Source organism: Daphnia pulicaria, chromosome 11 (assembly GCF_021234035.1).
Source record: "Daphnia pulicaria isolate SC F1-1A chromosome 11, SC_F0-13Bv2, whole genome shotgun sequence".
Classification (NCBI taxonomy): Eukaryota; Metazoa; Arthropoda; class Branchiopoda; order Diplostraca; family Daphniidae; genus Daphnia; species Daphnia pulicaria.
This window is the reverse complement of record NC_060923.1, coordinates 1294482-1306584: the sequence shown is the minus strand read 5'-3', so window position 1 is coordinate 1306584 and position 12103 is coordinate 1294482. Positions and strand designations below refer to the sequence as shown.

The window sequence follows — 12103 nt, the reverse complement described above, 5'->3', positions numbered from 1 at the left end:
TTCTTCACGAAGCGCTTGATGTCGAAGTAAAAGCATTAATGTAGCAACAGAAATTTATATTTCGATCCTACAACAACAAAATTCATTTGGTTTAAAGCCCACCCATTATTCCTTGAGGCGAGGGAGGTAACAAACGAAGTATATGCAACTCCAGTCGTTTTATTCAAACTGTACGGCTTACTACCAACCTTAAACCTATACCTATATAACTGTTATGCTTAATGTAATTGTTGAAGACGAAATTTGTAGTATCATCCTATATCTTCATTCCTTTAGTTGTTCATTAGGTTTAACCCTTTACATTTGTTCGTTTTAACTGATTGCTGCATTTTTTAGAGATAGGGTGCTACAATGTAAAAAGAGACACTTGATTAATCCGCTTTTATTTCCGTAATATTCGAAGTAAAAGAAAACGAGAATATAAATGAAAGATACATATTGCCAGTAAGAGCTTAATTGGCAAAGGGCATAAACAGCCAACACCACATGCTACTAGTGCATTCCAAACTGCATATAGCATTCTGCAATGATATCAAATCATTCTTGCAAATCTTTATCGAAAACGTAGACACCCAGGCCTTCTCCGACGCGCTGCAAATTAGTAACCATCTTCGCTAACTTATTCATAGATTCAGCCTGCTCTTTGAGATATTCTTCTTCCAAGAAATTTGTCAGATGGGAATCATTGTGACTAGAAGCCACTTTATGTAAATCCAGCAGAGCCTTAAGAAAGAGGTTAAATATATAAAAATAATTAAAGTTCAAAATAATATAGTGATTACCTGATTCACTTGCTTTTCCATATTGAGAGCATATTCCATGGCAGCAAGTGTAGTATCCCAACTATCCTGTGCAGGGCGGTCAATGGGTTGAAATACAACTTTTCCTCCACGCAAGTGTTGGTACTTAATGAATTTGTCAGCATGTTCATGTTCTTCTTTAGCAGAATCCATAAAGAACTTTGAGAATCCCTTAAGAGCTACATCATCACGATCATAGAAAGCAGCCTAAAAACAGATAATCAAGTTAAGACACACAATCATTAGGTTTTAACATTGTTTGTACAGCTGACATTAGACAGCTTCACATTGCTGCGATAAAAAATATTATGTAATTTCGATCGTTACCAAAGCCAAATAGGAATAATGGGCAAACAATTCAATATTGATCTGCTTGTTAATCCCAGCTTCGGTTTCATCATGGTAGTTCTGACGGCACTTCGACATTTTCTTCTTTTTTATTTTTTTGTAAATTTAAATATGCAAAAAATATGTTGAGCAGCCAATTTTTCAACTGTTGATTATGAGAAAATGTCCGATCACGCACTGGTGAGGCTGGACAATGGGTAAGTAATGGAAATAGCAAAAACAAATCTGAAGACTGGAGACTGAGTTGTTCTCTGCGGTATTTGCAGAAGGAAATTCGCAGTAGACACTAGCGCCATCTGTGCAAGTTGATTGGTCGCCATGGAAACAGAATTTAATTTTACAATAGAAAAAACATAATTTTTTATTTTTCCCTTCTTTAGATTAATTTGAAATTATGAGTATAGAACGAGGAATCAAAATTACCCAAGTTATACTGTCATTAATGAAAACTAGAAAACATCGATTCCAAATTGGCGCCTAATTTTATGCCCAATGCCCATGTTGCCTACAGAAACATAAATATAATAATAAACTTAAACAAATTCAAAGGAATTAGAAATAAACCAAATTATCTAAAAATAAGTTTTTTTTTCATTCAATATTTTTCTAAATTAGATGACGAAATTCAAACGAGATTTACTTCTAAATTGTCAAGAGCGCATTTCCTCTACTCAACGAAGCAGCCATTTTATCTGACTCCTTTCTTTGCTCTTCTGCCATCCTCGTGTAGCAAGGTATAAAGATCTCTCGTTTTAGTTTTTAGTCTTTGAATTGAATTTGCCCTTAATAAGCTTTTGTTGAGTACTTCACTTTTGTAAGATTTATCTTTCTGAGTAATTATTTGTAACTTTTTTGCATAGTTTTAACGTTTTTTAAATGTATCTGTATAGTGTTGATTGCCGGCGTGGTTACATTTTCAATCTTGTGTCATTTTAGATTTAAAAATGGTGAACTCCAAAGGTTATCGTCGTGGTACTCGTCATTTGTTCTCCAAGAAATTCAAGGAGCATGGTGTTGAACCCCTGTCAACTTTCTTGAAGGTGTACAAGAAGGGAGATATTGTCGACATCAAGGGCAATGGTGCCTTCCAGAAGGGTATGCCATTCAAATTCTACCACGGCAAGACTGGTAGGGTTTTCAACGTCACACAACATGCTGTTGGCATCATTGTCAACAAACAAGTTCGTGGAAAGATCTTGCCCAAGAGGTATGCATCCCTAGTATGTCACATGTGGTATGTTAATTTACAGTTTTTTCTTGTTGACAGAATCAATGTTCGTGTGGAACACATCAACCACTCCAAGTGCCGTCAAGACTTCTTGACCAGAGTGAAGACCAACGAGAAGCTGAAGAAGGAAGCTAAAGAGAAGGGCATCAAGGTGAATGTTAAGCGTCTACCTGCCCAGCCAAGACCAGCTCATTTCGTCTCCACCAAGAACAATGAGCCAGTTTTCCTTGCTCCCATTCCCTACGAGTTTATTGCTTAATTGTACATCTTAAGCCTGAACTTCAAATAAAAGTGGATGGACCTCAACTTTATTTTTCTTTTAGTTTTAGTGTATTACAGTAGACCTAATGCACTTGGTGGTTAGTCATGACGACGATACGGTAACAGCCGACGAGTGTGTAGGTAGTAGTAATTCTTAGTCAAGCATTTGGGTTTTAGTTCATTTCTATGATCCAGACTTCGTCGCTGTGATTACCAACTTGATGTTGGTTAAAATTGACCAGATTCTAACCAAAGAGTTGTACATCTCTAACTTCAAAGTAATTATTTTATTTTTCATTCTATTCTTTTGTGGTGGGGTGTTGAAAAGTACAGGAACCCTTAATGCCACACGTAACAACTACACGAGAGAAAAAATAAAAGTATTAATCATATTTTAAAATATTTATTTCAGGAAATAACGATAAATTGGCAACCTTTTTCCGTGTAATCATCATTTGCTATTTTCGCAACGGTAAAGCTACATCCTATGTTTATACCTGAGAGAACCTTAGGCCTGCAACATCAAGTCATCACTCATCCTACTACTTCTCAAAGGTAAATCATTCATACATATTTATGTGTAAGCTGTTTTATGCGTAGAAAGGGTCGACAAACGCTTTCCAATTTAGAGCGCCTATAGACTGCACCAAATATAAAGCGTAGTTTCCCACAATAAAATTGATCCGCAATTTTTATGTCATTCGAGTGGCACTACGGTGCTAAACCGAGTTTTGCGGCTATCGACAATCGTTTTGTTTCTTTTATTGCAAGTATGATCTAGATTTCTGTTGGGCCGAGTATATTAACTCGTAAACGTGTTAGTGTACATACGCGGCAATCAGACTAGTTAATGTGTTAGAAGCCTACGTCGGTTGAAAAAGAAATTGCTTGTGTGGCAATCTCGAATTACATAATTTGTTAGAGCGTGGTTAAGGATGTGAAAATTAGTTTATGGTACGCGATATCGTTAATGTTGCGTTAAGGGAGAATGAAAGAAATTTTTATATTTTCTATTGTTGGTTTTAGACTGCAGGCGAACCTATCTCCTACCTCAAAACTTATCTTCTTACTGGCCGATTGAGTTTTATGTTATTTTCCATTTTGTATAAATGCGAAGTAGCATATTCGAATTTTGGCAACCAATAGTAATTAAAAAGTTGCGCATAAATTTCTCTTGCCTTTGGGGTTTTCATATTTGCACATATTTGAATTGGGGGTTTGAATGCATGCAAATTTACTCAGTCGCATATTACTGGAAAAAATTCAATTATATTGTGTATGGATTGTTAGATATCATTTACAAAGTAAATAGTAAGATATCTGAATTTTGTCAACCGAGAATAATTAAGAAACCAAAAAGTTGCGCCTAAATTTCTTTTGCCTTTGCGGTTGTCATGTTTGCATATTCGAATCGTTGAATTTGAGGCTCCATTGAATGCAGCAAATTTAGTCGGTCGCATATGACATATGAAAGACAACGGGTTTTTGTACTCGTGCACTGTTACATCATTTACCAAAATATGGCTTCTTGTTTTGTAACATTTCCAAGTCGGTACTACTGCCTTTCGGTTTGTTTTTTCTTCAGTTCCTTTTCCTTGGTCGGCCTTTCCCTTACTTCTCAAAAATCCCCGCAATATGAAAGCCATTTCACGTTGAAAGACTTTGAAACGTAATTTTTTTCCATCTTTTTAGACAAGTCGTGATAGAGTGTTGTCGCGTGTTGTCGTTTTGTACAAATTAAAGAGTTATCTTTTTGATAATTCGTTTTAGTAATTAACACTTTTTTTTTTTAACTTAACAGTTTTACTTAAAATATATTTTGGCAAGTTGAACAAAGACGTTTGCTGATTGCTTCACTATCCGTCCCGTTGTGCTTTCTGAGTTCCGTTAAGTAAAGAATGATGCAATGCGTTTCAACTTTCAGGCGTCTAACAGGCGTCTAACGTTTACTATTTGTTTTTTTTATGCGCGCTATTTGTTGTACACTTTTAGCAAACCCATTAAAAAATATGCGATATTACTGGGCACCTGTTGAATCGAAATGTTAAGTTTAATTCTTCTTTTAAATACTGTGCTTGGCAATGCGCGTGAATTTCGGTATTTCCACGTTTGTGACTAACCCGGTAAAAAACGTGTGGTTTGTTGATAACCTTGAATTTTCAATAAAATTTGGCAACCAAAATTTGCGTACCAAAAAGGCAACTGTCGATTTTAGAGAGGGAAACCGACGACACACGCACTCAAGACATTTAGGAGAAATTACGATCTGTTGTCCACTCACGTCAGTTCTTTCTCGACTTGATTTCACTCTAGAGCTGCCACACTCTCGTTTATCTTTTCAGCTTAAGTGAACAAAAAATCACCTTTTTCTAAGCCCTCAATCGTATTCCTCTGCTAAACGAGTTTAGGAGCAAAAACAAGTTTAGGAAAAGAAATTTTGAAAGTTCGAAATTTAAAACAAACTAATTTTTTTTTTAGAAAATGTGCTATACAGGGTAGTACCATCAGAGGTTAACAGTCCTCAGGGAAAAAGTCTAACCCGTTGGGGCCAGGTTATTTTATTCTTCGAAAATTGTTGTTTTAAATTCAGGTGTGCCAACAACAAATAAAGATCCCTCAAGGACGGTTGTAAGATTTCTTCATTTTTCCTATGTATGGCTATTATCAATTGGTCTGTTATTTTGGTACATTCCAACCAAAGGCAAACCGAGGGAAGTACCTCTCATGGCCAGAGGGTCTCTAGGAGGAGCTAAAGGGTATTTTTTGTTCCACAACAACAAGGAAGAAGCGTGAGGCCAGGTGATGATCGGGTATAAATTCAGATGATGTCGGGCAAGAGTCGGCTTAGTCTACACCCGTCGAGAGACAAAGATTTCCACCCTAGCTAGCATGAGACCTGTGTAAAGGAAATCGAGGTCGAGACTGGATCTACCAGCCTTCGTATAGAGAGAAAACTTTCACTTGTGTATCTCGCGTAGACCGTCCAGCACTCCAGCTTTACATTACCGTTTCAGCTCTCGAACCCTACGTTTGCTGCTGTCGTGGTGTGTTTCCTTCGCACACACACACAAAAGTGTCGTTTTGGCTTGTCAGTCAGTGATCGACGACTGTGCCCCAATTGATTCCCACTTATAGGTGTGGGAACGTCGTCTCAGCCCTGTCATCCTGTGCGGATTTTTTCGAATCCGGCCGAATTAAAAAAACAAGAATCAAAGTGTGAATGCAGATCATGTAGTGCGTGTCGTCGTCGGCGCAGTGTAATGTGATCCGAATTTGAAATGGCATCGAAAGTTCTGCGCTGCTTCTTGTTAATTTTCTTCATTTTCGCCTATTGCCATTCGGTTACTTGGTATCAACAAGTTTTCGCCAGCAAACAACAATCAGCCATTGTTTGCAATCACCCTGGTAACGTCTATTTTATTTTCTAAAATCCGAGTTTTATTTGATTAGCAAAAATTTGATTGTCGCTCAAACAAAGTGCTCCTCGATGACACGCGTCGTCTCCTGTATTAATTGCTCCTGTTGCGAACGAAGGTGAATTTCTTCAGCCGTAAATAAGTGTGTACTCGAAAGACTAATGTTTTCTGTGCCGCTTGAAAACGAAAGTGAAAGTGAAATTTCAACAGGTATATGAGAGAGAGAGAGAGAGGAGAAGAGGGGGGAGGTTGCTGGTTATATCTGGGAACCTTTTTGGGAAATTAAGTAGGTCCTTGCTCGGGGGAGAAAGCGCGCAAAAGGAAAAGTGGTATGTGCTGCCCTACTCCTCGGGCTTCTCTTGGTAATTCTCAACCGGTGGAAGGGTGCCTGCTGTACATTACTGTCACATTTTCTGTTTGGTCGAACAGCAGCAGCCTTGACCCAATTTCTAAATTCTGTTCATCGTCCGCTGCTGCTGTGCCTGGTCGTCCAAAGAGCCGACACGAGGCGGCCTTTTGTGTTTGGGGTTTTCTTTAGACTTTCCCTCTCATTTCTTTAAGCAAAAAGATGTTGCTAGTTTAGTTTACATCGCACTCCATCGCCTGTAAAATTCGATTTTTTTAAAATAAGATAAATGACATTTTCAATACGTGTAATCTGGAATCACGAAATTGCGTAGTTCGAATTGCTGCTATGGAATTCGGTTGGAATAGTACTAGTGAAAGTAAGAGAATTGTCAGCCATCTTCAAACATCTATTGACATTTTATACGGAGAAACTCGGTAACATGAGTAGCATACTCTGAACACGTAATGTAAAACGGTTCATGTTTTAATAGTAATGGAATGTTTAGCAGTAAGTGTGTACGTGTTTGAAGAAAGTGGTTAAGAAATAACGCAGTTTATCGGTGTGAAGGTAACTGAAATTCAATTGCGTCATTCGTTCTTGCAGAGAAAACCAAAATACCAGTTTTTCAGGTCACTATGACTAAGCAAATTAACAAAAAGCACGTGACGCAACTCCTTGGTTGGTGACTGGCTACTTCTTAAACGTCTGCTATATACGTAGAAATCGTCTCAGTCGAATAAATTCACATCTAATAAAATGTCCTATATAGTGATAAATCCATTTTCGGATGATTATTTAATTTACCTTTTTATAATAGCAATATCTTTTATCTAAAAAAGAATTGTCTTCGCGATTTTAGATACACTTTTCTCTCAGAAGCAAATTGTAAAAGTTTATTGTACTTGACACACACAAAAAAAAAGGTTCATAATAGGGAATGAATTGTATATAACATGACATTCTACGATTGAATTGCCATGGGCGGGAGTTTCAGTTTCATTCTTCTTGCAAAGAAGAAAGTTCCAAACTGGTTCTCACAAATGACATTTGACTCACTTTCCCGTGTCTGTTGATCTCGTGATGTCCTTTTGATGAATGATATGGGCTAAATCAGGCGTGTATATTTTGAGTAGCTCCCACCGAAATTGTAAGTAAAATTTGTTTACTTTTAATCAAAATTTTCTCCCTTTTTGTGCTTAAAATCGTTTGGCGTTCTTTGTCTAACCTCGATGATTCCGGCCATTGGCCTGATACGTCGGTCCGTCCGTTTCAGCAACCAAAGGAAATTTCGTAATAGGGTTTTCCAGAAACGTTTTTTTTTTTTTTTTTTTTTTTTAATTCAAAATTCAGTTCAATTTGATTAAACTTAAAATTGAATATTTTAAGATTTTTGTCTATATCTCAATTTTTTTCTAATTATTAAATTTCTCTCTTATCTAAAAGAGCTTTAAAATACCAGCTCACAGATGCGCAATCAACACTTATAGCTAGCTAGCGCAATTTGAATTTGGTGATTTTTTAAGTTATTAATTTGCCGTGTAATAATCGATAACTATAAGCCCTGTGTTGTTGACAGACAGTATATATGTGTGGATGAAATCATTTAATAATTTCTCTCTTTTTTTATTGATGCAGATTATCTTGACAAGGTGTATCCATCTCGAGCGAATGACACGAAATCCTTTTTAGTTCACACACTCCAAACCAACTACAGTGGATCCTGTCTAGAAAAGACGAGCGCCTATCCAGATGCTTTTGGGTGCGATGCTCTGCCGACGAAAGAAGATTTTTTAGCTTCGTCACCCTCCGAAATCAAGGCCCAAGTGATATTAAAAAGCGACTTACTAAAATTCAGCTCTATGCTCATAAACGCCTTGACAATCCTGGACATTGTACTCAGCCGGCGCACTAAACCTTGGAGATTTCTACTGCGCGTTTTGTACCGCGTAGGCCGGTCGAACCTTAAATGGGGATTACTTTGGGCGGCTTTTCAGCTTTGGTCCCATTTTGAAGGTGACAAGGCGACCGACATCATTGAAATTGACATTGAGAAGTTGCCATTTGCCACAGCCGTCAGTCAGATGCAACAGATATGGATCGCCCTTCAGTCCTACCCGATGCTGTTGGCATTGACCTTTTTCATTTACAACCTTGCCGTGAGCTGGATCGTCCATCTACTGAAACGCCGGAATGATAACCACAACGTCATGACCGCCAACGAGACTGATGTTCGTCAAGTGACCACTAACGTTACCAATGGCGCCACAAATGTCCGACGACGAATATTATCTCGATGGTCGCTACTGATCGACTGTCTTTTTCGACCCCTGTCCTTCGACACGGCTCACAGTTTAATGGATTTTGAACTTGACGAAAATGTTGAGCAATTAATTGAACGCCTTGCATTGCCTAATTTGTGGCTGACACCGACCGTGCCAACGGATTACCTGAAATACCTCCCTGTTTGGCGTTTTGAAGGCTGCATTGCTGGAGAGTCTCTTCGGCTGGATTATTCATCTGCCCAGTCTTACGCCGATGCAGCAGCAGATAATTGTCATTCCGTTGCAAATAGACTGTGGAATGATGACCAACCCCCGTCGACCATGAAGTGGATTCCGAGTGCGGATTGCGCCATTTGCTTGGACAAATACCGCGTCACTGTTGACGTGTGCGGTCTACCGTGCGGTCACCAGTTTCATCATAATTGTATTATGGTCTGGCTGCAGCGAGACAATCATCATTGTCCGATTTGCAGATGGCCGGCTTATCAAAACAAACACCTTTCTATTTGATGTGATCTCATTGTGTGTTTATAAATTTTCCATCTTCATTTTAACTTTAACGGTTCGGATTTCTATTTTGACTTATTAGTTGTGTGTCTTTTCGGATATTTTAACTTAACCAATCATTTAGTTCAGACACTACGGAGGTCTTATTTTAATTAATTATTGATTTCTTCAATTCATCGATGTCAAAATATTTATCAAAGTCAAATGCCACCGCAAGAGATTCTTGAGAAGCGATTTTTTTTTTCGGGCAGGTACTTCTGTCTGTGATAATGAGCACTGGACGAATAAAATTTTAAGTATATTGCGTAACAACTTTTGAATTTTTTGACTTCATAAGCAATTGGTTTGCTTCTGCTTAAAAGTCAGAATCCGAGATACATTCTCACATTCTTTCTAATAATTTTATCTATGTATAAAGCGAATATCTGTGACTGTAATTGATTCTTTTTTTTTAAATAAACGAACCTTTTTATCATGCAGAAATTGTCATTAATATTGTTTGAACTAAAAAAATGTTTGTCTTTTTGCTGATTATTATTTGTTTCTTTTAATGCAGTATCTCTTGTCCAAAGACTGATTATTTCTATACTATCGTGGTTCATCAGGTTCAGGTTAAGATAAGTGTAGCGTTATCAGTTTTGAATTCTTGTTTTCCAAAAATTTTGCTTTTGGGTTGGCCGACTTTTCCCAATAGATGGCAAGACATGAATAATTTCTTAACGCTAGGTAGCGCTAGCAGTAGGCGTCTGTAGTTTTTTGGCCTTGTTTATACTACTGAAGCAGAGTAAGGAAACTTTCTGAGCAAATTCTGCTGTCCTACAGATTGACAGTAGAAGATTTCAAAGTACAACTGGCTCGAAAACTTTAAATTTCTAACAAACGTAGCTCTTGTTGTTGCGTCAGCGAGTGAAAATATTCTAATTCAAAATGAGTGGAGGAGTATATGGTGGAGGTAAATTATTTCTTACCTTACACAAAAGTTTTCATTCAATTTATTTTGGTTTGTTTGTAGACGAAGTTGGAGCACTCGTTTTTGACATCGGTCATTATGCATTAAGAGCCGGTTATGCAGGAGAAGATTCTCCTAAAGCTCAAATTCCCTCAGTAGTTGGTGTACTTGAACAGGCTTCATCGGTTGAAATGATGGATGTTGACAGAATTAAAGAAGCAGCTCCAGCATCTGAAAAGAAATATTTCATTGATACAGTGGCATTAAACGTGGCCAAACAAGGTAGTTCAAATATTTGTGACAGTTGAAATCATTTAGTGAAAATTCTTTTCAAAATTAGACTTGGAGATTGTTGGCTACCTGAAGGATGGTATGATTGAAGATTGGGATATTTTTGAAAAAATTCTGAATTATACGTATGCCAAATGCATAAAATCGGAATCAGAATTTCACCCAGTTTTAATGTCGGAAGCACCTGTATGTTTTATTTATTTTGTTATGCATTCGTTGTCTAAACACATTTGTTTACTCATTGTAGTGGAACACTAGAGCAAAACGGGAAAAGTTAACTGAAATCATGTTTGAAAAGTATAATGTCCCAGCATTTTACCTCGTCAAAAATGCAGTCTTGGCTGCATTTGCAAATGGAAGAAGCACTGGAATTGTTGTTGATAGTGGTTCAACTCACACTTCTGCTGTACCAGTTTATGATGGTTATGTTCTGTCTCAAGGTAAGAAAAACCTTTCTTTTTAAATAAAGACAGAACTTAATTTTGATTTATTTAGGGATTGTCAAGTCACCCCTTGGAGGAGATTTTCTTACAATGCAATGCAAGCAGCTACTTGAAGGCAAAGACATAGAAGTTGTTCCTCCATACATGATTGCTGCCAAAGAAGCTGTCAAGGATTTCGAAAAACCTAAATGGACGCGAAAAAGTAATTTGCCAGAAGTCACCAAGTCATGGCATAACTATATGATGAAGGTAAAGAAAATTATTTAATTTGAATTCGAATCGATTCATATTTTTCCATCGAATGAGCAGGAAGTCATAAGGGATTTTCAATCGACAGCTCTTCAAGTGGCTGATGCGCCTTATGACGAAGAGACGGTATCTACAATCCCAATGGTTCATTACGAATTTCCGAACGGATATCACCAGGTTTGAGCTTAGATTGCGCTTAAATATTATCTATATCTTATCATGTAATTCATTACGACGTATAAAGGATTTTGGCTGTGAGCGTTTTAAGATTCCAGAAGCTTTGTTTGATCCTAGCTCAATCAAAGGTGTGGGAAACACAATGCTTGGCGTTGGTCATGTAGTGACGACCAGCGTTGGTATGTGCGACATTGATCTTAGACCGGTAACTCCCTTTCTCTTGGTGTGTTATTTTTGTTCTTCAATTTCATTTTTCATTTTTTTTTTTATAGAGCTTGTACGGTAATGTTATCGTTACTGGCGGAAACTCACTACTTTTAGGCTTCTCTGATCGTTTGAACAGAGATTTATCAGCTAAAACACCTCAGGTATATGCCACACGTTTCACCAATTAAATGATTTGTACTCAATGTTTCTTAATTTCTTTTCAAAACAGAGTATGAGACTGAAAATCATCAGCGCTAGTGGATCTGGTGAGCGTAGATTTGGTGCCTGGATCGGAGGTTCAATATTGGCTTCGTTGGGATCCTTTCAGCAAATGTGGATTTCTAAGCAAGAATACGAAGAAGGTGGCAAGACACAGGTGGAGCGTAAATGTCCGTGAAATAATCCTGATCCTTAGAATTTGAAATAAACAAACACGCCCCTCCCAATACATGTCTCATAATTCATGATTAAATGTAGCCCCGCTTATATGCTGGCATTCGATTGCATGTGGCTATTATCTATCATCTCGGATATAAATTAACATTTTTCAACAATTGTCTTTTCTTTGAATCTCCTTGTTATGTACAAAATGGAGT

The 12103-nt window shown here is 37.5% G+C and overlaps 4 protein-coding genes across 6 annotated transcripts; 3 read left to right on the top strand and 1 right to left on the bottom strand.

The window, feature by feature from the left end:
- Positions 1–366: 366 nt before the first annotated feature.
- Positions 367–1422, bottom strand: LOC124315633 (soma ferritin-like). The gene is made up of 3 exons (XM_046781425.1): positions 1128–1422; positions 783–1007; positions 367–723 (listed from the first exon to the last, which is right to left on the bottom strand). Exons 1-3 carry the CDS (start codon positions 1224–1226, stop codon positions 538–540), a joined length of 510 nt encoding a protein of 169 aa, XP_046637381.1. The 5' UTR covers positions 1227–1422; the 3' UTR covers positions 367–537.
- Positions 1423–1782: 360 nt separating this feature from the next.
- LOC124315641 (60S ribosomal protein L21-like) lies at positions 1783–2682 on the top strand. Of its 2 annotated transcripts, none has more exons than XM_046781442.1 (3): positions 1783–1882; positions 2085–2355; positions 2416–2682. In XM_046781442.1, the coding sequence occupies exons 2-3, from the start codon at positions 2093–2095 to the stop codon at positions 2633–2635; spliced, it is 483 nt and encodes a 160-aa protein (XP_046637398.1). In that variant the 5' UTR covers positions 1783–1882; positions 2085–2092; the 3' UTR covers positions 2636–2682. The 2 variants fall into 2 exon arrangements, with proteins under 2 accessions (XP_046637398.1, XP_046637399.1); XM_046781443.1 differs by lacking the exon at positions 1783–1882 and adding an exon at positions 1938–1962.
- Positions 2683–5148: 2466 nt separating this feature from the next.
- Positions 5149–9670, top strand: LOC124315347 (E3 ubiquitin-protein ligase RNF103-like). 2 transcript variants are annotated; one of them, XM_046780976.1, is made up of 2 exons: positions 5149–6042; positions 8038–9670. In XM_046780976.1, the coding sequence occupies exons 1-2, from the start codon at positions 5916–5918 to the stop codon at positions 9192–9194; spliced, it is 1284 nt and encodes a 427-aa protein (XP_046636932.1). In that variant the 5' UTR covers positions 5149–5915; the 3' UTR covers positions 9195–9670. The 2 variants fall into 2 exon arrangements, with proteins under 2 accessions (XP_046636932.1, XP_046636933.1); XM_046780977.1 differs by lacking the exon at positions 5149–6042 and adding an exon at positions 6067–7549.
- A 276-nt stretch (positions 9671–9946) lies between these two features.
- Positions 9947–12061, top strand: LOC124315344 (actin-like protein 6B). The gene is made up of 9 exons (XM_046780973.1): positions 9947–10143; positions 10204–10422; positions 10481–10617; positions 10679–10871; positions 10927–11123; positions 11184–11300; positions 11368–11505; positions 11573–11668; positions 11737–12061. The coding sequence occupies exons 1-9, from the start codon at positions 10119–10121 to the stop codon at positions 11902–11904; spliced, it is 1290 nt and encodes a 429-aa protein (XP_046636929.1). The 5' UTR covers positions 9947–10118; the 3' UTR covers positions 11905–12061.
- The last annotated feature ends 42 nt before the right edge of the window (positions 12062–12103 follow it).

Excerpts from the sequence above, each read along its gene's own strand:
- LOC124315344 (XM_046780973.1), top strand. The coding sequence starts at position 10,119 with ATGAGTGGAGGAGTATATGGTGGAG. Across the intron at positions 11,301-11,367 it reads TTCCGAACGGATATCACCAG|GATTTTGGCTGTGAGCGTTT; the intron begins GTTTGAGCTTAG and ends CGACGTATAAAG. Across the intron at positions 11,669-11,736 it reads TATCAGCTAAAACACCTCAG|AGTATGAGACTGAAAATCAT; the intron begins GTATATGCCACA and ends TTTTCAAAACAG.
- LOC124315347 (XM_046780976.1), top strand. The coding sequence starts at position 5,916 with ATGGCATCGAAAGTTCTGCGCTGCTTCTTGTTAATTTTCTTCATTTTC. Across the intron at positions 6,043-8,037 it reads CATTGTTTGCAATCACCCTG|ATTATCTTGACAAGGTGTAT; the intron begins GTAACGTCTATT and ends TTATTGATGCAG.
- LOC124315641 (XM_046781442.1), top strand. The coding sequence starts at position 2,093 with ATGGTGAACTCCAAAGGTTATCGTCGTGGTACTCGTCATTTGTTCTCC. Across the intron at positions 2,356-2,415 it reads GGAAAGATCTTGCCCAAGAG|AATCAATGTTCGTGTGGAAC; the intron begins GTATGCATCCCT and ends TCTTGTTGACAG.
- LOC124315633 (XM_046781425.1), bottom strand. The coding sequence starts at position 1,226 with ATGTCGAAGTGCCGTCAGAACTACCATGATGAAACCGAAGCTGGGATT. Across the intron at positions 1,008-1,127 it reads ATTATTCCTATTTGGCTTTG|GCTGCTTTCTATGATCGTGA; the intron begins GTAACGATCGAA and ends ATCTGTTTTTAG. Across the intron at positions 724-782 it reads TGGAAAAGCAAGTGAATCAG|GCTCTGCTGGATTTACATAA; the intron begins GTAATCACTATA and ends CTCTTTCTTAAG.